Raw genomic sequence first — 26,482 nt, forward strand, 5'->3', positions numbered from 1 at the left:
TGGTCCAGACTGTATGACTTGGCCCATAAGGGGGGGGGCCTGTCCAAATTAATAACGGAGGTGTAATACAGAATCACACAGCCAGAGTAACAGGGAGGTGCACACTGCTGCATTGGTCTCCAACGCTGAAGGCAAGGGCTCAAGTCCAGACTTGTTTTTTGTAACAAACTCTTGTGTAAATATCTGGCGGGTTTCTACTTCACTGAGCGCCTTATTTGTACATGCTGTTTGAATTGGTCTGTGATTGTTGTCATTTGAATATGAATGTAGATGTTATATTTAAATATCATGAGCAGGAGAGGTAAAAACTCCCAGAACCACGACAAAAACCACAAGTTTTCTATATTACAAAAAGTTATAATATTTTAGATAATGTTCTTGCCTTACCAAATACAGTGCTCTTACGTATGCATGTGGCATCCTCCTTTTCATCTTACTCTTTAGTGGAGTTGAGTTGTGGATGTTGGACTTCTTACACATGTGAATGTGATTGAAGTCTCTATAATGGTCTGGTACACAACAACACCCTATCTCTCGTTTTGTTTTTTTCTTTGTCCGTTTGTATCTCTGTGTGTCTTCATGTGTTTTATTGCTATGAAACAGTCCCTTCTTCGAGGTGAATTAAGCCATTGTTCGATTTAAAGTCATTGAACATTGATTTCAGGGTTTTCCCCTGATTCCCTTCTGTGGATTAGCTTACCTAGAAAATGAGATATTGTCATTCATATTTCACTGAAAACATTGCATGGCTAAATTCAATATTCAACAAAGGCTTTGTAAATTAACTAAACTGGCAAATCTTACATTAGTAATGATGCTTATTAAAAACCTCCTCTTGGAATAGTTTTCTCTTAGAAAGGGGAATGACCTCATTAACAGTTTACTTAGTTGTATTCCTAAATCGAAACATGTGGTGTAGATCCAGGAAATGGTTTCCGATATTGAACTAAATAGTTCAGATAAGTGTCCAAGCCATTGATTGATGGCTTGGATTTGTGCTGTGGATGTGGCAGCTACTGAGTTATGTGCTGTAAAATACTGCTGATAATTTGATGATTCAAAAGTGTGAGACTTGCTTGAAACAGCCCACAGATTAGCATGTAGTACTAGTATGACCAATCATAAGAGGAGCAGTGAGACTTATTTCCATCTAAAAAGGGGAAGGTAGTGGTGGGAAAATGTATAATGTTGGAATGTGGACAAGTTAAGTTATGGTAAGAATTTTTTTTTTACACTACTGACATTGCATTGCCTAGTTACAAAAATGAATCCAAAGGGGGAAACGTATTCTGTTTACAAACTCACAAAGCAACAATCTGTATTGTAACTGTGAAGTCACCCCATCATTACATTCACTGATGAGGTCCCAACATCATTATGTCACATCAGTGATTGACAATGGTAATGAGCAACTCATCAGCCACGCAAACATTTATGTAAACACTGATTGTTGATTCCTGTTGGCAGCTTACTGGTACTTTCCGTATGAGAACAAGACTCGTCTTTGCCCTGATATGTCGCCTAAAGGCTTTTTTGAATTCTTTGAGCTTAAGGCACTCTGCAAAAACACTTAGGTGCAGCACGTAAGCCTTTCTATGGCAGAAAGGCCTGAAGAAGATCATCAGGGCGGGGAGAAGAAATGAAACAATGAAAGTCAACTGATTCTCCTTCTGGCTATATGAGGTGTGCAGAGTAACAGCAAAATGAGGCACACATTTTTTTTATGCCTTTGACCTTTGTTCACAGACATTTAGTTTTTGTAAAATGGTTAGATTTAATAAATTATTAGTAAAAAAATCCATCCAATACTCTTTTCTCACTGTGCCCTGGTGGGGTCAGACATTTAATACAGATATGTCAAACTCTATGCAGATTGTTTCCTCCATGATTTGAAAATTATTTAATACTCAAAATTCGTGTGATGTGACCCTTGAAAAAACTCTTTTATTGGGGTTCCTAATTAAAATCTTGAGGTGAAATCTTTAAAATGTATAACCTTCAAAGTGGAAAGTCTTTTTTGGACTCTTGTCATTGTTTAGAGTTAAATGTCAAGTTAAACATCCATAAAATATTCCCTGTGAGAAGAAAGGAGGAGATTCCACATGAAAATCAGCTACATACTTTCTTTTCAATTATTTGTTCTCAGATGATTGAGCTCAGTGATCCTTTTTTAATTTGTCATTATCAAAAAAAACATGTTAGTGGCCCACCATAGATTTACATATGCAGGGAAATCAGGTGTTAAGATGTAAGTCTGGTTTTGAGTAACTACAGCCCCAGCTAACCCAGCTAATTGTGAAACAAACAACTCTGAAAGTGGCAGTATATGTGTGTGAGTGTGTCCTCAAACTTGCTTTCATATATAGTATCAAACAGGGTAAGCCTAGTCGCACATACTAATTATAGAACATATTTCCCTTCAATGTTTTGAGTCTAGTTTCATAAGCGAAAATAACATCATCTTACAGTGTGTTACAACTTGTACGCCAGCTGAGTCCTTGATGTACCATTTACCCACATTGTAGTACAGTGTATTTTGGGTCACAGTGTCTATTGTTAAGTGGCTGTGTGAGTGGTAGAAATAGGTATTGGTGAGTATAGGGCTATGCAGGTCACGAGCAGTGGCCTCATTGGACTTTAGAGGTGGTTTGAGGCAGGAGGGGGGCAGAAGTGCCCTTTATGGGTGGCGGAGTAGTGGATCCATAGTGGAGGTTGCTGGCTCTCTGCCCAGACATGCCATGTGGGGTTCAGATGGCAGGGTGGAATAAAAGGAGAGGGGAGCACACCGCTCTCAAGCAGCTGGTGAGGGAAACGGGAACAACATTTAGTTTCACCTATTCACCTTATCAAGACTTTTCATTTTTCTTCATATCCCATATACTTTGACTTTTTTTTTTTAATCTCCCATATCAAAAGAAGTTTTTTTGTAACAGCAGCAGTGAGCGTTGTAGACCAGCCAACAGGACGGCGGAGGCTTCTTTCCTCTCTCGCTGCTTTCTCAGGATATGAAAGAGACCATCAGTGACATCAGAAAGACTGATGTAGGCTAATGAAATCTCCAGATGCCAGCAGTCACCACAACCACTAAGTTCCTTGTCAGGTTTGATTTTGTTCTGCTAAGTTACCTGCAACTTTGTCCTGCTTAAATATGAGGATATGTCAAGGCACATTTTGTTTCTATTATAATGAAGTGATTAAACTGAGAGCTGCTTGGTGGAGAAAGCCATTTTGCCCTTGTCCCTGTGTTGTCATTGCTGTGGTTATTCGAAGCAAGAGCGCCATCCTCTCAGTCCTTGTCGTGGGAAAGACTGAAAGAATGAAATTACATCGCTCTCATGCTGGACTATTTTGAGCTCCCAAAGAGAGTGGCAGAGGGCAGACGGCAGGTTCTAGTGACTCGTCGGTACTTAGGGCAGGAGAATCCCTCTAGCCCCAGCACGTCTGCAGCCTCTGACTTTGTACTGCTGGAGCACTTTCACGATCGTAACGAGGAGAGGAGTGGAAGAATGCTGTGTGCCACATCGCCAGGTGAGTGTGTTGGCACTCCCAGACTCAAGCCAGGTGTGTTTTGAGTGCACATGTGTGTGTGTGTGTATGTTTGTCTAGACTTAAAGGTTGAGGGTTGTGAGCAGCATCTTAGAAGACAGCTGTTGTTGGAGTAAAGGCTGTTTTACATTCTGTCCGAAATAATATCTGTCACTACAATGACAGCAAAAGATATAACCTTTTTTACTTTAACAACACACACGGACTATTGGATAAAAGAGATGTCCAGTTTTAGGTTGAACTGTATGAACAATATTGAATATTGTTGATAGTATTTTATGCTGTGCGTTCTGCATTAGACTTAAACTTTGCTGTTATCCAGTTGGCCTTGGTATTCTTTTCTTTATATATATTTTTATGGATAACTGTTGATATGTATAAGCAGTATTACCATAACAAACTTAACAACAATTTCCAAAACGGACAAAAAGGAAATAAATGAAATGATTAGAACAAATCTTTAGTTAATTTTAGGGTAAAGGTCTTTGTAGTGTTTGACAGTCAGACAAGCAAGTTTCTGGACTTTAACTTTTAGTGTCAGATGAACGGATGTATGTGTGAGAAACTTGTGCACCTACAAGTCGTGACGTTTCTGTGAAAATGTGCCAAAGGTCCGACAGTCATGCATGAGGTCCACATGTGCGGCGAGATCACCATGTGGGTGCCCCTTAACCTTGCTGAACTGAAGGGGTCCCAGCCCCTACTGTGATGAATGAGACGTTTGTTTCCTGGGGCGAGGCATGAGTAACTATGTGTGGCATCTGTCTAGTTTAAATTTAGTGTAACTGAAGCTACCGCTGGCTGCGCTGTATCAACATGTCAGAGTCTGCATTACACCCGAGAGAAAGCTGTCGAACTCCTGCATCTAGTTCCACTTTTTTGTTTCTTCTCTGTGGTCCCATTTTTACTACGAGGCGCAGCTTGCTATAAGGGGATTAGGCTGGTTTGAATCCCGTTTTATTATAGGTCACCCGTCAAAGCTATTCTTCAGTCCGGCTAATGCTCGGTATTGGCACGTCTTCCCCGTGCAGTTTTTCTTGTCCCACTCCCTCCAAAGATCGGTTGTTATATTCTTGAATGAGTTACGGAGAAGCAGTGATTGTAGCGGAGAACGTTATTGGAGGTGAACAATGATAGTATTTAGATGGGATGAACAGGAAAATGTTTAAATTAAGTTAACAACAAAGAACAATTCACTAGTCACCACTTAGACTTTCAATCGGTTGATGGTACACACTCCCATTGGGGCCCATGTGGTTGAGTGGACCTTACTACCCGGGTCATAGTTGGAATGTAGACCATGTGGACTTTGGCAGCTTGGCAAAAAAGGACATTACACACTAATTGTGGACAGAGGATTTCACCATACTATAATCATAACTGCTCATCACTTCCTGCACATATTGCTCAGAAGAGAAGAGCATACATTGTGTGTGTAAGGTTAAGATACTTACTAGTCATCTTGTTAAACATGTGTAGACTTGTAGACCTGTGAAAAATACATCAAGGGAGGGTTTCAGACTTTGGGCGCCATTTCAAGCATCGAGAATGCTTTACTGAGCTGCCAGATTCATGTTCAGCATTCAGCGGAACATTCAGGGTGACGGCAACATTAATGTAAATCTGTGAACAAGCCAAGTTATTCCTTTTAGGCTAATGGACGCTGACTACACTAACAATGGATATGAAATGACAGCATAATTTACAGATTCTATTTAATAAAAGCCAAAGATTACAGTGCATTAAAGGGATAGTACACAGAAAAATGTAAATTCACTCATGAACTACTCACCACTATGCAGATGGAGGGGGAGTGAAAGTGTTTGAGTCCACTCAACACTTTTGGATTCTCATGGGTTAACAGTTTTGCAGCCAAATCCAGTACAATTGAAGGAACTGGGGATCCGTTATTTAGACGTAATAAAACAACAGAAAAACAACAGAAAAAAAACACAACATGCCTCCATATTTGACTCGAAACTGCGTCATTTACACTTAGTTTTAAGCCTTGAAGTCTGCAACCAGAAGTAGCGACGCTAGCGGATGTAGCAATGGTAACGCACACCCCGCGAGGATATATCACAGGACTTTTAGGCTTAAAACATGGTGTAAATGACACAGTTTTGAGTCGAATTTGAATGCCGGGGCTGCAGACACTTGGATGACAGAACACAAGCAGTATGTAGCCATGTTATGTTTTCTTTCTGTTGTTTTTTCACGATTGAAAAATGTATCGCCTGTTACTTCAATTGTATTGAATTTGGCTGCAACACTGTTTATCCCTGAGACTGCTAAAGTGTTTTGTGGACTGAAATACTTCACCCACCCCTCCATCGGCATTGTGGTGAGTAGATAATAAATGCATTTTCATTATTCTGTGAACTATCCCTTTAAGTTGCTCCCTCCAACTCACCTGGTGGAGGTTCATAGCCGCCTGTACCAGTCACAGAGATCTTTAACTAGAGCACAGCAACTGATGATTGGTACACATTTATTGACACTGTTTGTTTTGTCTTCTGGTTTTACTGAGTATACTCCTCTCTCTCTCTCTCTTTCTCTCTGTCTCTCTCTCTCTCTCTCTCTATCTGAGTTGGCTTTTTCAGGCACATGCACAGTCACCCCTGACAGATTGTTTAAATGTCACCCCTGCTAGCAGTCGCCTCTGATGTTATCTGCTCTGGGTTATTACTGGCTGTCATGCCGTTTGTGTTGGCCTTGGAGGCCAATCTTCTAATGCACTGCAGCTCTACCAAAACATAATATACATTAATCGTCTAGCAAATTGTGTACTTACATGCACACAAGAGACCACAATATTGGGAAAAGCCAAGTTAAGGGAGGAAGTTGCAGCATGCAGATGCGGCCACCAGTTGTCAGATATGTCAGTGTATACATGTTAAAATGCTATTAGCGACCATTATTCAAAACTGAACTTCACAGGAAGCCACATTTTTTATTTTATTTTCACACAAATAATTTGAGGGAATGTCTTATCTTGTACATTCACACAAGATTAAAGCTGCTGTTGGTGTTAATTTTATATTGCGTAATTTATTACCACTATACTGCTGTTTATTGTTAATGGTTGCTATTAAAATTTGTGTATACCTTTTTTAATAAATATCAGTAAAATACATATTGTTTTTATTATGATTGAAATATAGATATGAATCTCACCTGAGATCTCTCCAATGTTTGTAATGATCCTAAAGGCAATTAGTGATGTGTTTGAAAGGGATCATTGTGCATTGGTGTGTATTTAGCTGAGGTGGTTACTTGGCACTGTATGTTCAGCCCATAATGTTATCTCGGCATGAGATTGTTAATTAGGAGCTTAATTTAGCTGCTGGCATATGTTAAGTTTGACTTAGGCTGCCATTGGTTAAGCCTCTGCTGGAGGGTGAATCTGCTGTGACGGCACAGGAAGGCTTCTTGATGTATCCCCAACATAACATTACAGGATAAGACACTAACAGGGCTCTGCAGATGCCAGATTAAACCAAGAACCATACGTCAGGATTTTAGTATATTTGCTGTGTAGTACAGGACTCAAGATAATTGTAGCGTGACCTATTCTTGCTGACATTTTTTTTTTTTTTCTCTCACTCTCACTGAATTTTATGTGTGCATTAAACCACCTCCACTTACAGGAATCACCAGTCTGGCTCAAACCCAGTGAGCAAGGTCTAGAGCCACAGGTGTAGGCCAACCCTTTCAATGTGTGTGTGCATGTGCGTCACAAGCACTGTGTTTAGAAATGTAGGCATCCAGCAAGGCACAGATGTCTTGGAAAACCCATGGGGGGAGGATTTAAATTTGCTTATTTGAGCTCTGCTGGGAATAGCTGCAAATATCCATAAGAGCCCAAACATATAAATGTTTTCATTTGAAAAAGGATTTGAAATACCTGTTTGATCTCAATAACTTAATTGCCCTCTTCATCAATGCCATGATAAAACTTGGTTTTTACTCAGTTCATTAATTCAGAGAGAATCATCACTTAGTTTTTAGTAAAGCAACAATGTGGTTGTTATTTTACCAAAAAACAATTAACCGTGTCATTCTTAACACTGGTGTCCAATTGGTAATCTGTAATGGCAGAGACCATGCGTTGAAGAATTGGGTTCAGCAAAGAAAAGGGAGGATTTGGTGCATCTTTAAGTGAATAAACATGATTACATGCAACAGGTCAATTGGGACTAATTGAAAAAGAAGCTTATCTTCTTTGAAAAGGATGACGGACAGTCCAAGAACCATAAAATTGTTTCTTTCATTTGTTGTAAACCTTTAGCTTTTTCACCTGTTTTACAGAGTGCAGAAAAAAAATAGCAACTTTACTTTTTTAAAAATATGTTAAATTGATTATTTACTGAGTAATATGCCAATTATCCCATGAGGTTTACAGTATATGCTGTTTTGGAACAGTGTTGCTGTGATCTGTTGGTCAGTCGCTCTTTAGCAGAGCTGAAAGAGGAGACTGGGCTAAACACAAAGCCTTCTGTAGGGGATGTAAGCAGAGCCTCTTCCAATCAACTTGGTTGCCCACCACAAAGGTAACCTGGGTTTAGGTTACCATCTTGCCTCAGCACCACATGGTGTTGGGGCAAGTGGGTAACATTAGACATTAATATGAATTAAAGTGCACATACATACACACACACGCAAACACATGCGTGAACACTGTCACACACAAAGGCTCAGTCCCATATACCCACACGGCATGAGCAAAAAGACACATAGATAGGCACTGCAACATAGCCTGGGTGCTAGACAAACTTAGCCCCGCCCACAACATTTTTTGGCCGGGAAGTTTGGTCTGGAGTCGCTCCGTTGGCGAGAAATTATCTCCGAACAGAAGCTGTTCGGACCAATCAAATTGTCAGGGCGGGCTTTATACGATGATGGACAGATGATCAACAGTTACGTAATCAACTACGTCATCAAAGAGCGCTTGGGTTGACTTTGTTTTCCACCAACATGCCTGCCGCTGGAGAGCTGAGATGTGTAGATGCTGCCATTGAGTCTGTTTTAGGAGACATCAACAGCGCATTCATTTTGAAAGAGGAACAGAGAAACGCGATCAAGGCATTTGTAGATCAAAAAGATGTTTCTGCCATCCTTCCTACGGGATTCATACGTCACATTCTACGTTGCTCTGATTGGTTGTAGGTCTATCCAATTGAGCAAAGAGGCATTTTTTTCCTGGTGCGGTTGAAACACGCCCCATAATCACAGCCCAATAAAGCGGTCTCAGACTCATGTTCTGACTAGAATCATGAGTATGACAACGTCAGGCTAACTGCAACAGGCACACAGGAATATACACAAATTAATTTACCACCCACAGTTGTACACCCCTACCCACGAACATACTGTATTCACACAATGAGAGGTGGATAGAAAGATTGTGTGTGCACAGCAGGAACCTCTGTCATCCTCTGTGGGAGAGAAACATTCTTCCCTCCCTTAATAATAAACTAGGTTTTCTCCAAATGTGTGGCCTGTGTGTCAGACTCGGTCACAGGACCCTGACACACTTTGTGTGCAGTGAGAGTACGAGGAGGGAGGAACACAGTGTATGTGGATTATCCCTCAAGGGAGAATCCCCAGGCTGTGTGACGGTCAGCCAGAAGCCTGTCACGCTTTGTGTCGAGGAGCCAAAGTAAATGCCACCATCATCAGTGGGCAGGCCGTCCCTGTGGTTTCCTTGAGAACACACTGGTGCCTGTTGTGTCACCAACATCCAACCATCCACACTTTACCATAACATCTCCCAGCGAGGCGGACCTATTATTAGCTTAGGTACAGCAAAGCCTCTTAGAGATCTTTATTTAACCGGATTGGCTGTCTGATGTATGGACACTTAAGGAGTGTCTGAGACACTTGACTGTCAGAAACAGTACAGGGGATTTGCAACAGAGGCCTTTGATAAAACATCTCCTCTCCTCCCCTCCCCTCTCCTCTCCTCTCCTCTCCTCTCCTCTCCTCTCCTCTCCTCTCCTCTCCTCTCCTCTCCTCTCCTCTCCTCTCCTCTCCTCTCCTCTTTCCTGCTTCCTTTCCTAAGATGACTGTTGTTTGGCTCTGACAGGGGGGTTTCCCACCACCCACCCCTTTCCCCACACTGGAGGGTTTTAGGTGGCAGGCTAATCTTATCTCAGGGCAAGGAGAGGGCTGTTGGCCAGGTAACATGGTCGTCCCCTGTCTGACCCTCATCTATGCAAGACTGCCACTTAACTCTCACCATAACGTGCTATAATGGGTAAAACAAAGTAAAAAAGCTGATGGACTTTAAAAAATTAGTCTAAAGATTTTACAGAACTGAGCAAGAGAGGGTGATTCTCTAAAATAACCATATCAGGACCTTTATAACACACAATCACGATCCATGATTGAGGTTGAGTATCGTTGACACTTGACCTGATAACAGTATTGGTACCTGGGATTCATTACAGGAACCCAAAGGTAGCTTTTATCAGTGTTTTTTGGTTTCATACTGAGGTTTGCAGACATACTTAACCATCTCACATATTATTTTAACATACTTATCGCATGTTGGTGAGGATTTTTGGATGTAACCAGTGGTTAATTTATGGATGTTGCTAAAAATGCGTAGCGAATATCAACTCGTTCCCTCTGATGGAAATAGGCTAATGAAGGACTATTTTGTGTTTGAGAGGTGTCATGAAATAAGTTACAGCTAAGGAGCAGACTTATGGTTTTTAAAGCATAAAGCCGGATTTTCATTCATGCTGATGTTACATGGACAATAAGTCAGAACACTAATACTTTTAGCAGGCATCAGCATTACAATGAACGTTGTTTGGGGCTAATGTTGTTCTTTTAAGCTAATAGCTACTCGCTTCTGATTCTCTGTTGATCATGTGTCATGCTAGGGGCTAGAGTTGCTAGTCTATTGAGTTTTTCAAAATTTGGTTTAAATACAGTATTACTTCATTTATTTTCTGCATTTGAATATGAATCATGCTGCCATCGACATTATAATATAATAAACTGTTTTACTTTCAACTCTATTACTGCTTGTATTATTGTGCACACAAGATCACCTGGCTGGGCCTCTTTCTGAATATTGTACTTTAATATCTGTCCTCTCTCGGGGTGTATGGCAAAAACAACTCGTCATGCAGACACGTGAGGAGAGATGAAGGCAGTTGGTCTCAACTGGCCTCCTGTTCTTGCTTTTAGGTAAATTGAAACAAACATTTTTTTGTTTTTCATTAGTTAATAGAGGAAGAAGGAAAGACGTGGATTTGCTGATTCATCTTCAGATCATTTTGCAATGACACACATGTTTTTACTATATCACAGGTGATGTTTCTGTTCTCTGTGAGCATGGTAGTGTTGTCAGTCCATAGGACATGGGTGATGTTTCTGTATATCTCCCTCACTTAGTTGTTAGTGTATGTGTGTCAGTCTTTACCTCCCTTTCCTCGGTTTCCTTTTCACTATTTCTCTCTTCCTCTCCTCTCGTTATGTTTCTCTATTTCCTTATTCAGTGAGTGAGCAGAAACATAATATTTTATAATCTTCACAGCCTCTGTCTCTTCCTCTCCACTCTGTTGTCCTTCTCTTGCTCCCTGTCAGTCAGTCAAATGCTGTCGTCAGAGGATCTACCGCTGAGTCTTGTGACAGGCAGGCAGGGCCAGTGCAAAGCCAAACAGCTATAAATAAAGAGCCCGCTGCTACTGCCCCTGTTGCTGCTCTTGGATAGAGAGGGAGGGCAGAAACATATCCCCAAACCCCCTTTTTTTCATAAACTTCCTCAACACTAGTCTCAATGACTAATTTGACAACGCTGTCATATTAGTTTTGGCTAGTATTTCATGCAGGTGCAAGCAAACTATTAAGTTATTACAAGATTATGGTGTGTTTATATGGGTTTGATAAAAGAACAAAGACAGGCATGTTAAATATTTCTAAATGTTTAAAATATTAAATATTTACACAGTTTGCAATGTAACACAAGTGTCTCTTATTTTCAGGCAGGTCGGTACATTTAAGGAATAAAGAGAAGTATTGCGTAAGGATTTCACAACTTTATCCTGTGCTTTTAGATAAGCTAGATGTTTTATGAATGCTCATTGACCGTTATATTTGCTTTGGGCATTTTGCTATTTTATTAAGGATATTAATTTTTTAATTGATTCTTGTTTCACCTCTCACAGTAAATTGGTAGTTGTATTTCTCATAACTAAATAGGCCAAAGATTGCACATTACACAATGGATTGTGTTACATGATGTTTGCAGGTTTTTACTGTTTATGCTATTTATTATTTACAGTGGATTATGGCTGGGTCTGACACCCTCCATGGTCCAGTGGCCTGGGGCCAGTAAACATTTATGTAGGCATGACTGACCAGTCACTGGTCAATCCCAATATATCACTGATGTGGTGTGTGGAAGGTTATTTTAATCTGCTTATTATAGTGTTTATAGCAAGAAGGTAACTGTCATTGAGGATGTCATGTCATGGCAGTCTTACATTAGCCATATTATGAGACACTTCACTAAAGTTCTTGTGGCTAGCAAGTCATGTTGCCAGCTGCGGTTGAGCATGAACATACAATCGTTCTTTCCACCAGTAACCATAGTTGTTGTGCTACATTCAGCTGTTTTTATAATCCATTGTTAGATTTGTTTTCAGTAAGAAAACACAGCTACAATGTCAGGTCAGCACTATAATCAGGCAGCTTATAAACAGCTAGTGTGCTTTTGCAAGCAACCGTATTGAACTAAAACTAGCTTTACTGTAGATTACTGTATAATGCCATCAGCTGTGGGATTTTTAGCAGGCATTTTTTGCACAAATCTCCCTAAGTAGAGATTAAATGCATTATAAGGTTTAGTTGTTTGTTTAAACTTTATTCAAATAACACAATCTGCAGTTTATACAAGCAACTCTAATCAGAGTTCCTGAGTCCCCGAGAGGGTGCGTTAGATTTATTGTTCCCATTCTTTGAATGATGCTTTCCATAATTTGTAGACAGCCTGACTATTCAATACTTTGTTTGCATTAGGGAATGACAAATGATGAAACAACAAAAACAAGAATGATAGTGATGGTGGCATCCTTGCAATGTACTGTACTGTAATCTTTGAGAATGTAGTGTTGATCTTTGAAGACAAGCAACATAAGCTTCTTTCAGACAAGCACTAAACTCACCAAATATACTAAGTATTTTCTCAAGAGGAGGTGCATGTGTGAACGCAAATGTCTGCGTGAGAGGCGCTTTGCAGCAGAATTAATACGTTACTTTCTGCCTCTTCCTGCTGTACCCGGCTGCTCCACCTCTTCCTTTGATAGATGTGTAGGATTTGTTGCTGTTGTGAGAGCTTCTGTGAAGAGAATCTCCCACTGCTCTTTCCATGTGTGAAAGGCAAACTGAGGGTAAACTTTGTAGCCAATTCTCCCGATTTTACCCGCAGGTCATGACAGAAAACGGTGCGGAGCTGCATGCAGTGCTCTTCTACTGACTCTTTCTCTCTCCCTCTCTCCATCGGCAGCACCAGGAGAAATCTCACCATGTCCGTGGGCCATTAAAACATCCATACATTTTTTACCAACCCACAGGCAGCCAAACCTTGTCATACAATCGTCTGTAGATGTGCGCAGTCCCGCAAGGAGCATGCAGCTCTCAGCAGGCAGGCAGTCATTCAGACTGTTGTGCATGAGAGTGAACAGGATGCTGTCATGCATAACATGAGATTGAGGTTGAAATATAGGGCCCCTGTAATTACCAAACCATCAAATTGTGGGAATTTGTTTTTCATATTTTGGCTGCCAGTAAAACATAATGGCTATATATAAGTGGGCCAGTGGGGGAAATTTTTATACTGGACACTGTAGGGTGTGTTGTGTGTTTTGCTTTACAAAATTTAATTATGAGTTCTGAATTGTGGCCTGTGCCAGCCCTAAATCTACATTTATGATGCAGATATATTTGGAAATGTGAAATAGAATTTTCACATCTGAAAACATAGGAGGTGTGTGTGTGTACGTGTGGGGTATTCCCAATGGGAGCAGCAGAGCATATCCAGTGGAAGTTTATCAATAACCTCTAACAGAGTAGTGCCGGTGCGGACAATGAGCTTTTGTCTGTTTGTTTGTGTGTGGTTGTGTGTGTTTGTGTGTGTACATGCTGCCTGAGCCAGATGACCTTTGGTATAAATAGCCTGCCGGCGCTAGCTGTGATGACAGCCGACAGCATGCACCATTGTGTGAATTTGTTTCCTGAGTAGTGCTGTTCATTGGTTATCCCTCTTGGAACAATGCCTGTATGACTGCCTGCTACCCAGCAACACTCTGGCCTCTAATATCCTGAAACTGGGCTCAGTAGTGTAAGTGTAAACTCAGGGCACAACTGCACCTGGTTCTTTACCAAATCATTATAGCAGCGGTTCAGGTTTAGTCCTATTGTAGTGCAGTACCAGGTGAAAGCTTGACTGAAGCAGGATGAGTACATTACTTATAGAAGGAATGCTGTATAATCAGGTGAACCTCAGTAATTATCATTTATATATTTTTCTCTTGCCCATTTAAGTTAAACGGGTTAATTTGGCAGCTGGAGAGTCAAGACCCCTCCTTTGAACTGCATGAGAAACGCAACACCTCAAAAATGCTTTTGGCCTCTAATCATTGTTTAATTTTGGCTCTATTGTACTGGAATGAAGAAACAATAACAATATTAAAAAGTGTCTTATGACAAACATATTCTAAAAGTCTTAAGAGTGTATTTATGTGTGTTTCCTTATGGGGTGAAGTTTTTTCTCTTTTAAAGTCTGAGGTTACCAACCAGACTCACACCGCTGATGTAGTCGGACTCTGTGATTTAGAAAATTACATAATTTTATGGTCAAAGTTTTTATTATACATGTGTTTAGATTGGGATAGAAGTAATAATCAGGACTCATACTAAGGTCAGTATGGAGTCAAGGATACCAGGCCTCCTTTGTCAGACTTCGTATCTGTCTTCTAGGATTTCAGTTTTTTTTTCTTTCGCTCTGCCATTTTACCTGTGTCGTGCAGGTGAAACCCTCTGTTTGTTTGTATATTTTTCAATACCATAATAAGAAAATCAATGGTATGACAAAAATTAATTTTGATACCATGGTGGTACGCTGTGAAACCACAATATCGCTGCCACCCTAATCATACCCTATTGTTGTTGATCAGGATTTTATATTCAGAGTCAAACAGTGAAACAAAAAAATATACTAACTGAAAATATTCTCCAGATTGCTGGGTCTTGATTTTTCTTTCCTTTTCTTCCCCTAGATCTGGAGCCTGATGACAACACATCATTCTACATCCTAAATGTGGCCCAGCCCCAGGCTATGGTCACTAACCACCAGTCCATTGGCCTGCCTCGTCATGGTATGCAGTCTCAATCCCAGGTCATCAACACTTCCCCACGCCTTCAGTCACACAAATCAGGATTGGATCATCCAGGCTACCATGGACAAGACTCCAAATATGGCTCCTCCCCTCTTCTGCCCTCTGCTCCTATGGAGGCACCGAAGGCCTTTGAATGTCCCAGTATCCAAATCACCTCCATCTCCCCTAGCTGCCAGCAGGAGATAGGTCCCAATGGAGAGGATCTGAGGGCCAATGGCCCAGATGGGGACTATCACGGTGACAGACCTCTATCAAGAGACCACCTGTATTTGCGGCTGGACCAGTCATACCGGGACTCTTCACTCAGTCCTAGCCCATGCAGCAGTCTCTCTTCTAGGAGCTGGTTCTCTGATGCCTCCTCATGTGAATCATTCTCACACGTCTATGATGATGTTGACTCAGAGCTAAATGAAGCAGCTGCCCGGTTTACCCTGGGCTCCCCACTTACTTCCCAAGGCTGTGCCTCCCCTCAAACCGGCGGTGGAGTTCTGGAGGAGCAGCCCCATTGGCAGCACCAGCACCCTGCCTTTGTGCACCACTCCCACTCCATCAGCCTGTCACCGCGACAGTCACCCTGCCACTCGCCACGCACCAGTGTCACTGATGAAAATTGGCTCAGCCCGCGGCCACCTTCCAGGCCATCTTCCCGTCCCACCTCACCCTGCGGGAAGAGGCGTCACTCTAGTGCAGACATCTGCTATCCCGTCTCATTGTCGCCACATCACTCACCCACACCCACGCCAGGACCTTCACCCAGGGGCAGCGTTACAGAAGACACCTGGGTTGGCAGTCCTTCTCTGGGCATGTCGCCCTTCCAGTGCTGCCCATCAGAGGCAGACATCCCATCTAAGACAAGGAAGACCTCACAGGATAGAACAACTATGCAGTCTGGGAAAGGGGAGCTGGGGCTAGATGACCAAGGAAATATGTCGCCTAATCTAGACTCTCCCTCAGACGACGGCTTGCACAGCCTGAAGAAAGACGGGCCTGGGGAACAATTCCTCTCAGTGCCCTCCCACTTCTCATGGAATAAACCCAAGCCTGGTCACACACCTATATTCAGGTAAATTTGCTGATGTTGAGAAGAAGAAGATTCATCTTACTACCATATTGTCACAAATTTAGCTTAATCTCACAGATACCATTTTATCATCCAGTTGCTAAACATTTGTTCTGTTCACTTTCTACAGTTGCAACTGCAGTAATATTTAGCATTAAATCTCAGATCCTGAAACTTGAAGGGGTTTTTTAACTTAGAGCCCAAAACAGAAGTTGACAGAAGGTGAAGGCCATTACGACCTCTTTATCTTTTTTTTTATTGAACTATTAATACTTCCAGTTATGCTTGGCGAGACACCACATGTCAAGCTTGAAAACAATAATAGGGTCAAGGCTAAACAATAGACCTCAGTGGTGAATGTTTTTTTTATTGAGTGTTGTGAGCTGTCATAAAGATTGAAAATCCTTTTTGATCTAGAAGTCAAGTGTAAACATTGTAGAGCAGTAAATTGGTATCAAATAGCACCGTAGATTATATAGGCTTGTTGATGGATCTCTGTAGATCAATGTTCAGTAATAGTGAACTTTGAGCCTTATATCAGCAGAATAAATCTGACCGACAGAGTATAATTCATTTATTAGTATGTGAAGGGATAACGGATATCAAAACCCACACCGATTCCGTCCAACACACAGGCACAATATCCCCATTAAAGAGTAATGGGCGCATATAGAAACTCATGAAAACATTTTTTTAGCAGAGCAGTGTGCTTTCTGTTCTCCAGTGTGTGCAGCAGATGAAGACATGGCCTTGTGTGCGTTCACTGGTCCCAATTTCTGTAAACCAGCAATGGGCACATATGGTAACTTAGGGGTGAACACATGCACACACACATACACACACAGAGACCCATAGACATAACACAAACGCTTGCTCACATAGACCTAACATTTTGCAGACAATGACAGGGTCAACTTTGATGAGTCACCGTTTGATCTCTACATCTCCAATTTCCACCGTGAGCCCCTGACAGAATAATGTCTAACAGAATTAATCTTTTTTAACAGCGCTGCTTACTTTAATGTTGACCGACAAGTATTGCCTTAGAGCTATCACTACTAGATGTATTGTCCAGTTGCTCAACCTGCCATTAAATTAGACCTAAATTAAATGTTTTCATTAGCATGGCACACAATTAGGTGGTGTAAGCTCCTGTCTGTCTTGAGATAGAAGGTTGTTGAGTTGCCTATGCACATGCATATGTTAGTGAGTGGTGTTTTGAACAGATGGACCAGGTGGAATGGGTGGGATAGGGTTAGAGTGGGTGGGATTAAAAAATGGTGGGGTGACAAGAGTCTGCTCATGTTTTACCCCCCTGAGCTTTCTATAATGAGATATTCATGGCACTAATTTCTGTTGGTTGCCAAAAGCCAGTATGGGGATGGGATTGGACTTGAGGCCCCTACACTATGGCTTAGACATTTGAGAAAGGTTATGCTATGTCAGTACATAGGCTGCCGCTCCTGCTCTACTCAGTCACAAAGCTCATATTTCCTCTGTCCTCCTCTACTCCTGTTACCATAGCAGCCATGCAAACCCACACTTCCTGGGTGGTTATGTCATGGATGCTGGGAGGAAAACATGAGGGTTAGGATGCATCTAGTACAGCGTGTCAGAGTGTTACATCCTAGAAATAAACACTCAGGTGAAAACAATTTTTGAAAATCAAACTGAAAAGGGCTGATATTAGAGTATTTTGATATTGCAACTGCACCATATAAATATATCATGGTACTTGCTCCGCACGTGGATTAGCATAGTACAGCAGACATCTGCTTGTGTTATACATGCCTTTATCACATGTGACCTGACTAGTTAGTATTTAGGTACAACCTAATGAAGATTTACTTTACATTTTCACGTCAGATCCATAACCAAAAGGCCTCAATGAGCTGCAAAAAAACTGAAATAGAAAAACTTAAAAACTAAAAATCTAATTACTGTTGATTTAGTGTGAGGCTGTAGAATAGCTTATGAAGTTCAATGGCTGAACTGAAAACGTGGCACTTAAGTTAAGTCTATTCAGATTCGTCTGCACAAAGCCAGCACTTGACAGGTATTTGGAAGGGGAAGAATTTGGGGAGACAGCCACGCTGGCTAAAATTTACAAACTTTCCCATACAAAAATATTTGTTCTGTAAAAGATCTGTCACGGATGTTAGACTTAGTAGAGTTTGCATGCTAGCAGTCTGAACTGTCTTTGAGAAGAGCCAAATAAAAGCTTGTGCCATCATGTGACAGGGATCACAATGAGCATACAGTGGTTAACGCCAAGGCAGAGATCAGTGTGCACCATAGAGTGTCTGACTCTCAGCCCATCAGACAGCACTGAGTCAATGCCCTGACCCAGGCCTAACATGCAGAGGCATGGACACACAAAATGCATGGATGCATAGACACACATACAGTCTAATTTATGATTGTGTATTCTACTATTCTAAAAAAAAAAACACAAAATTATGGCACTTTTTAACTGCTGCCAGACAAAACACCTGGATGACACACATATCTTGTGCTGCCCTACAGTAGGCCTCTCGGATGATGAATATTGAATTGTAAACAATATCAAGATGCGACAAATATTTACATTGTGGTTCATGCTCCAGCTCTGGTGCCTTGTCAAGTTGGACACATGTGCTCTAGTAGAATGGAAAAAATATATGAATAAGCAAAAGTGCAGAACATGTAATAAACTAGTAATATAAGCCAAACAACAATGTTAAGAAAACGTAACAAATATGAGTCCATACATTTCTATTGGTAACATTTAAAGCTAATATATACTTTATATGATGTGTATGACAATGACAAAGATGTAAAGATTATGATGATAACAATTGCTAAATAAAGATACCGATAGTCAAGCCAGGTTTCTTTATGTAGCATCAAATCCCAACAGAACTTTTCTCCAAGCCTTTTTCATTTAGGGGGGAATGGTTTTCATAAAACTATTTACAGAGACCCAAAAAGGCTTGGTTTATAGACCTATTGAGGTATATTTCACTATGGTGAAAGATCATGAACTTTGATAAGTTAATAAATGGATTAATATGGAAAGATGTTGGCGTAAACTGATCTGATTTGTCGAGATGGAGAGACCCAGTCTCTCTGTGAAGAAGACCATTGAGTGTTTTGAGTGCAGCTGTTCAAATATGATTGTAGTCTATACAGAAAAAAAACGAGTTGAGCACGGCACATAAAATACACACACACACACACACACACACTCTCAGACAGAACTCACTGTGGTACATGAATCTTCACTGACCCAGAGACTCACAAAGAAAAGTCCCTCTTCGAATATGATTCAACCTCCAAGTCTTCGGTTCACCTATTACACATGCTATGTTTAAGAACATGATTAATGTATTTGGGCATTCCAGTGATTCATTGTCTTGTGAGGCTAAGTATACCTCCATTTTACACATATTATACTGTCTCACACCATGAAGGGGGGAATACCATCTTTTCAACTTACAGACAGCCAGACAGCCTGAAGGGAGGTTACTGTCATCAGACATGAAGCACAGAGACAGGTTTTCGAGCTTGGTGTCGCAAGTTGAACACTGAACTGAATAATTTGAAAAATTTAAAATATCAAGGTGGGTTTACGCAAGCAAGTGTTTCAGTGGGAAATTCTTATGGTTAAGGCTAAAATATCTTTCTACATCAGTTATACTTTTCGGTGCGGTCTTACTAAGTCTGATCCTTCAAGAGGGACTGTTCGCATTTATACACGTAGCTAATATAATCACAATCATAATAAACAAACCATATTTAACAAAACACTATATTATAGTTTCATACTGAAGTTGTAATGTGTGTGTGTCTTCATGCTTTTGGTATTCTCTCCCCAGGACCTCCTCCCTGCCTCCCTTAGATTGGCCATTGCCAAGCCAGTTTGGCCAATATGACCTGAAGATAGAGGTACAACCCAAAGCCCACCACCGAGCTCACTATGAGACCGAGGGCAGCCGAGGAGCCGTCAAAGCAGCGTCTGGTGGCCACCCTGTCGTCAAGGTAACGTATTTGGGCATTTCCCTCATGGGGTGCTGTACTTACTGTAACACAGCTTTTTTTTTTGCTCCATTAAACAAAATCTGAGCACTGGTGTTTCTACCACACTGAGGATTAAATATCCCTTTGAGGTCAGGACTGAACTCGATGCTGGCACTGGCCACTTATCATCCAGCTCCCTCTGCGTCAACCAAACGGCCTCTACTCCAACCGTCCCAGCCTTTAGTAATGAAAGGAAACATGAAAGGAAGAGAATCAAGCTGAACCGAACTTATTTACTGAATTTAGCAGTGACTTCTTGTTTTCCAGTTGGCAGCGATTGCCCTCTGCATGTGACTGAAACTAATTTTATTTTCAATTTGTACATGTGAGCACCCATCACACCTAAAATACAAACGTCATCTGATTGTTAAAAACGTGACTAAATAGCATTTGTTAATGTTTATAGCTCAACCATCATCTGGTTGTTGGAGAAGAACATTTGATTTTAGGTTTCATGTTACGCATTTGCATGTGTGGATTGTCACATGGATCCTCTCCCACAGCAAGACTGTCAGTCAACCTGTTGAAGCAGGAAGACGAGCAGGCAGTCAGTAGAGCTGTGGCTGCAGCCCAGTCAGCCGCCCTGTCATTCGATAGCACCTGTTAGAGACCAGGTGAGCCTACGTGGAGCCAATGCTGCTTTTCTCCCTCTGAGAGAGTGAGAGAGAGATAGAGAGGGAGCAATATAGTGGAAGATTTCAGACCCATTAATATTTCAAGAAGTCTGTGACAAGCTACCTTTGTTTGTATGATTAAAGCAGCGCTTCAGAGCTGGGCCATGACCAGTGTCGTGGCACCCGACAATGGCTGAGTTCAGACTGATAGTTCGGCCAGCTGCTCATTCCCTGCCCAATGGGATCACTACGTCTTGTCTACTATCCTCAGTGCATCTTGCAGACTAGTTCCTACTTTACCTGCACCGTTGAAGTTTGGCTTGTAGAATTGAATAAGAATTTTTCTAAAAACAAAAATGTAGATAAATGTTATCATAAACCTCCAGTTTAGTTTTTGTTTATGGCTTGAAATACAGTATATTATTGGGCTTAAGTGCACATGGCTAAACACTGACGCTGAATGTGGTAAAATGTGTTAAAAACATTCAAAGCACAGCTTAATTTTCTGTAATTATCGTTATTTTTTATTTTTGGTGCATGCAACACGTGTTTTCATAGCTTTGGACTTCAGATTTGAAGAAGGTTTGTCCTTAGGTAAACTCAGTTACAGCTCATTATTGCACAATTTACACATGGTAAAACAATTTAAAAGCACAACAATAGAACTCGTCAAACCACAACAGAGCCTAAATCACTGCCATTTGTTTTAGAAACAGCCTTCACCCTAATGCATTCAGTCATACACTCCCTCCAGGCCAATCATTAACCATTTCAACCTCAGTTAGACCAAGTTGCTATCCTGCCATATGTGTCGATGCATAATTTAGCTGTCATTTCTTTTTTCAACCCAGCTTTTGCCACGCTTGCCCTTATTCCTCATCCCCAGAGGGGGTTGTTTGGTTATAGCAGTTTCCTTGCAGTAGCTAGCTCGTACTGATCTTATATCTGAGGTCAAACAAGGCAATTTCAACAGTGATTAAGACCCAGCTAGAATCTGGTTCACAGGACCTAGACATTCTCCAGTATGCTGAAACCCCCAGTGCTGAAAGATAAAGTAAACTGTATTAGAGATGGAAAGGACTTTTTGGATTAAATTGACCAACAGCAATCAGTTGTCCTGGGCAGAGTTAGAAGAGCACACACAACGTTTGTGATGAGTTGTTCGCAGAGCTTTGTGCACGGAGAGAGAAAGAGGGAGAGAGAGAGAGAGAGAGAGAGAGAGAGAGAAAATGTGGGGGTGAATGAGTTTAATGAGTAAGGGAGGGAGGAGCAAGGGACTTTGACAAGGAATCTTTTTATTATGTGTTTGATTATAGAGTATATACAGTATCAAACATACATTTTGTTTATTCAGCTATTAAACATGCTGCTACTCTTTTTAAATTGTAGTGCTAGTTGGTAAAGTGTATAATTTTTTATACGTAGTAACAATAGAAGAAGCTATTTATTTGAAGATATTCTTTCGCTTACCATCTTTGCTTTTTCCTATGTGCACTCTTGCAAATACTGAACGTCAACATAAAACGAACAGCTGAGGATAGATAGTATCAGTGCTTGTCCAGCAGGTCTTACAGTCAGTCTTTGTTTACTAAATACCTTTTCCTCTGTTTTGGTCTTCTTCTGCTATCTTCTTTTTGTTGCACTGTGCAAAAAGCATCATATTGTAAGGTGATTTCCTTACCCTGTCATTCGTGTTTATTTTGTAGCGTAAAACAAATGTAATGCTGGATATAAGGTCAGATATATGTTTAAATCAATTCTAATAAAAGCAGGAGTGAATCTCAAAGTTGATCACTGTTTTTGACCCAGTATACATAGGACAGAAGGAGGTCAGACAACTTGAAACCGTGAACAAGCATGAACATATTATGTTTCCCAGGTGCTCTGTAGGTGTGAAGCAAGCTATTCCCTGTGGGCAGAGTGTCAAGGGTGCCTTGCTGTTTGATTCCAGCCTCTCTGCCACAGAGAATTAGCAGATTGAATGTTTTGATTTCACTGATAGTTTTGTCGGTAACTTTACGAAGTTTCTCTTCTATTCATTCTACTGATGATAGCTTTATGTCATTTGGACTCAGCGGGACCTTGTTATCTCCTTGGGTTTTAAATTTGGTGCCGTGATGTCACTAGATGACGCCATAGCTGCCATCTGGACATGGTGATGACTTCCTTTTGTGGTCATGCTGTTGCCAAGATCAGTGCACCACTGCGCTGCTGTGTCAACAGAAAAAAAACAAGAAATGCCTAAAGGAAGGAGCTTTGGGTCTGGGAACTTTTACATGCTCACATGTGTTAAAGTTCATTTGACAGCAGTTGATTTTGTTGGCCTGTTTGAAATCTGCGAGTAAATCTAGGTTTTCTTAGTATGGACATTTGTATTTTGGTGCAATACTGAAATGAATGAAACATTGGAGCAGGTGAATCCCTCAGCAGCAGGGAGCCCCCTGTTTAACCTTTATTGTGCAATAATGTACACTGGCTTTTAACACAGTCATGGCTGTGCAGTCAATAACAAGGTTATGCAGTTATGTCCTCTTACAATAATTTAGAAATATCAAAATACACTTGCTCTTTATATAGAAGCTCAAACAACTCTCTTAGAAGGTAACCTCATAAGTCACATAAAATGTTACCAACAACTTACATGTCTCTATCCTAGGCCTGAAATCCTCTGTGTTTGATCACTAAGTCATCTGTAGGTGGGAGCCTTAACAGGTGTTTCACTCAACAGGTTGTGTGGAAACTATAAAGTAGGTTTTTGTCTTGGCTATGTGTGAGTAAGAAAAAAATATATATAAAAGCTACAGTTACAGTGTAAAAATAGAAATGAAATAGTCGGTTTATAAGCATCAAAAACTAAACAGATTTTACTGTAAGGGGTCAAGTCTAACAGTGAGAGGTTTTCTTTCTCACAGTTTTCTCACATTCAAACTCCCACACATGCACACAGCTATTAGTTAAATAACAGTTGCATTTCTAATATTAATATTGTGTGTATGTGGATTTCCTCTAAAAGAAAGAAAATGTTCAGGGCATTTCTCACTCAGTGAATCTCATCCACAGGATGTTGAGGATGTTGTAGTATAAAGCTTCCTCAGAGAGCAGATTTGTGTTAATTTGTTCAGCATGTTTCTGTAAAATTTAACGGCTCGTTGAGAACCTGTGGTTTTGGTTTCCCAGACTCCCGATGCAGGAGCTGTAAAGAAGAGTAGACACAGACATACAGTATATGAAGCTATTGGCATTAAAACCTGTCACATGTCCTCGGCCTGTGCACTTGAAAAAGTCTGAATTATTTCGATTTAGTTTGATGATATTGTTATCATACTGTTTGTGTTCTTTGCTAATTTGACTGTATCATTGTATGACCTTGCAGGCAAAGCAGTAGAGTGTATTTCAAGCTGTAGACATGCCTTTGAATTTAATGTTACAGTAACTTGCGTTCTGGCAACACAAGTACATCTCAATCGCTCGGACTAAAACATGAGAATGCAATGTGTTGGGAGTTTGACCCCAGCTAACACTAATAAGAAAGAGAGGAGGGTGCTGACCAGCTGTTGATCAGTGATCTAAAGAGAGGCAGGGTGTCGTATGGCTGTGCCTGGCAATGGTCATAACAGTCGGCTCCTTTTTCTTCTGTACGTACGGGAGCCAGACAAACAAAGGACACAAAGTGTGACAGTGTTTACATTGAGTTGTTTTGACAGACATGATTCATAGCTGTGAGTTCTGAGAGGAATGCTGTGTATTTCTGTGCAACGACACACACACACACACACACACACACACACACACACTGGGGCTAATGACTGTTAACTAGCCACGGTGTAGTTGTGTAGAAGTCCATCAGTCAACAGTGTTTATGGGACACTTATAACAGTAAAGGTTGAACAAAAAATATTCTTCCCTACGCAATGTAGTCGTTGCCAAATAAATATTTGAACCTGTGTGATGGTTAACAGAATTTATTTATGATTTATCATTGATGCCAGAAAATCTTCATGCTTATTTAAAAAATGTGCCAGCTCCAGTTGCTTCTCAGTATTTTAACTCCCGGATTTTTTAAATATTATTTGTCTTATAATTGTACATTGCAGGATGGCTCAGTTTGTGCCTGGCTGACTGGATGTTTTAGCCATTCCTCTGGGGCTAGCCGCAGACCATAATTGGTACACCTGTTGCTAGGAGACTTTTAAGTCCAAAGCCTCTCTGGCTGGCTGAGGTATCCTTGTGCGTATTTAACCAGCTTAATTGAGTACTGCTGCACCCACACAAATATAAGGAGCCCCTCTGGTATTACCTGCTGGGCTACGGATAGAGGCAGGCAGACACAACAAGAAAAAGATTATTAGATACAGTGAAGAAACAATCACAATCAGTGCACAAACAAAATTAGGACCATAAAAGCACAGCATAGGAGTGTGATTTATTACAACACAAAGCTGAAAAGAGTTGGAAACAAAATATTATGACCATCTTGAAACCTGCTGCCCCCGCTCATAAATCTAAATGAAGCCATGGTGTCTGGTGACAAGGGTTTGAAAGAGAATACGACAGGAGCTGTCCAAGACTTCCTAATATTTCCACCAGCTTGGATGCATTAAATGATTTTGATCCCAGTGCTTAAATGCATGACCTAATTTCTGCCCATCTCTGTCTCTGTCATTCACTTTCACATTTTCTGTAACTCCTTCCCTTATCTGTCCATCTCTTTCTCTCATCTGCCTTCTTTCTTCTTATTATTTGTCCTCTCGCTTTACAGTCAGGCTTTTTCCATACATTGACAGTTCTCTCTGTCTCATACTCTTTCCCGCAGGATCTCACAGTAGACCAGCTGCCATAATGCAGGGAGATACAGACAACAATGCAGAGCCGTGTGGTCTGCACTGTGTGAACTGCAGTTGGTGTTGCTTTGCCCCGGGGCTGTATTTGATGTAAACATGTTAGAAGCTTGGTTCTCATTTGTTGTAATCAGGCTTACTGCACAGTTAGAAAACGGTCACTGAGAGGGGGGAGAGAAAGTCAAGAGAGAGACGCACGTGTCTGTTTGTGTGTATATGTCTGTGTGTGTGAGTAAGAGCGCGAGAGGGTGCAAGAGAGAGAGAGAGAGAGAGATGTGGGGGAGGATAGGATGGGGGAATAAGAGGAATTGAGCTTGGACCAGTCTAGCAAGGCCATATACAGCCCTCATGCAGTATACAGTAAACGCTCCTGTGCGTATGTGTTTGTGTGCGCGTGTATTGACCTTGTTTAAACAAACAGTCAACCGGCCCCCTGGCTCTCTCTGCCCTCCCTAGTGTGCTGGGCAAACATCAGGCCTGTGTGTGTGTGTGCGTGTGTGTGTGTGTGTGTGTGTCCATAGATCCCAGGTTGTGGTGCCACAGTGCCACAAACGGGAAACCACTGCCAGATAAAATGGACCCACTCATGACCTTGACCACCATTGCTCCCATTTTTACATCTGTTGCACACACTCTCTCTCTCTCTACTCTCTCACTCTCTCTCTCTCAAACACACACACACACACACACACACACCACAAACCTATCTAAGCCCACACTTTACACCAAGGTTAGTGTGCGTAAATCCACATATTCTAAGTAGCACACACTCTTCAACACAAGCTTCAGAGATGTCGTTTACACCGACATGAGTGTAGGTAGCTACACGCTCTCAAACACAAACACACACACTCACACACACACACACATACACACAGTCTTGCATACACAGCGAGTCTCACCATGGCAACAGTGGAGCAACACAGAGAAACAACTTGGCAGAGTCAGGCG

At 41.2% G+C, this 26,482-nt stretch overlaps 1 protein-coding gene across 2 annotated transcripts in view; it reads left to right on the plus strand.

Annotated features, from left to right (window-relative positions):
* The window catches only part of nfatc3a (nuclear factor of activated T cells 3a), a 58,040-nt gene that overhangs the window by 2,602 nt on the left and 28,956 nt on the right, over window positions 1-26,482 (plus strand). For both annotated transcript variants that reach the window (XM_061068171.1, XM_061068172.1), the window contains exons 2-3: window positions 14,841-16,023; window positions 19,878-20,040. In XM_061068171.1, the coding sequence (XP_060924154.1) occupies window positions 14,841-16,023; window positions 19,878-20,040 (1,346 nt within the window). The remainder of the gene's footprint in view (window positions 1-14,840; window positions 16,024-19,877; window positions 20,041-26,482) is intronic.

The sequence above is a fragment of the Limanda limanda genome, chromosome 3 (genome assembly GCF_963576545.1).
Source record: "Limanda limanda chromosome 3, fLimLim1.1, whole genome shotgun sequence".
Classification (NCBI taxonomy): domain Eukaryota; kingdom Metazoa; phylum Chordata; class Actinopteri; order Pleuronectiformes; family Pleuronectidae; genus Limanda; species Limanda limanda.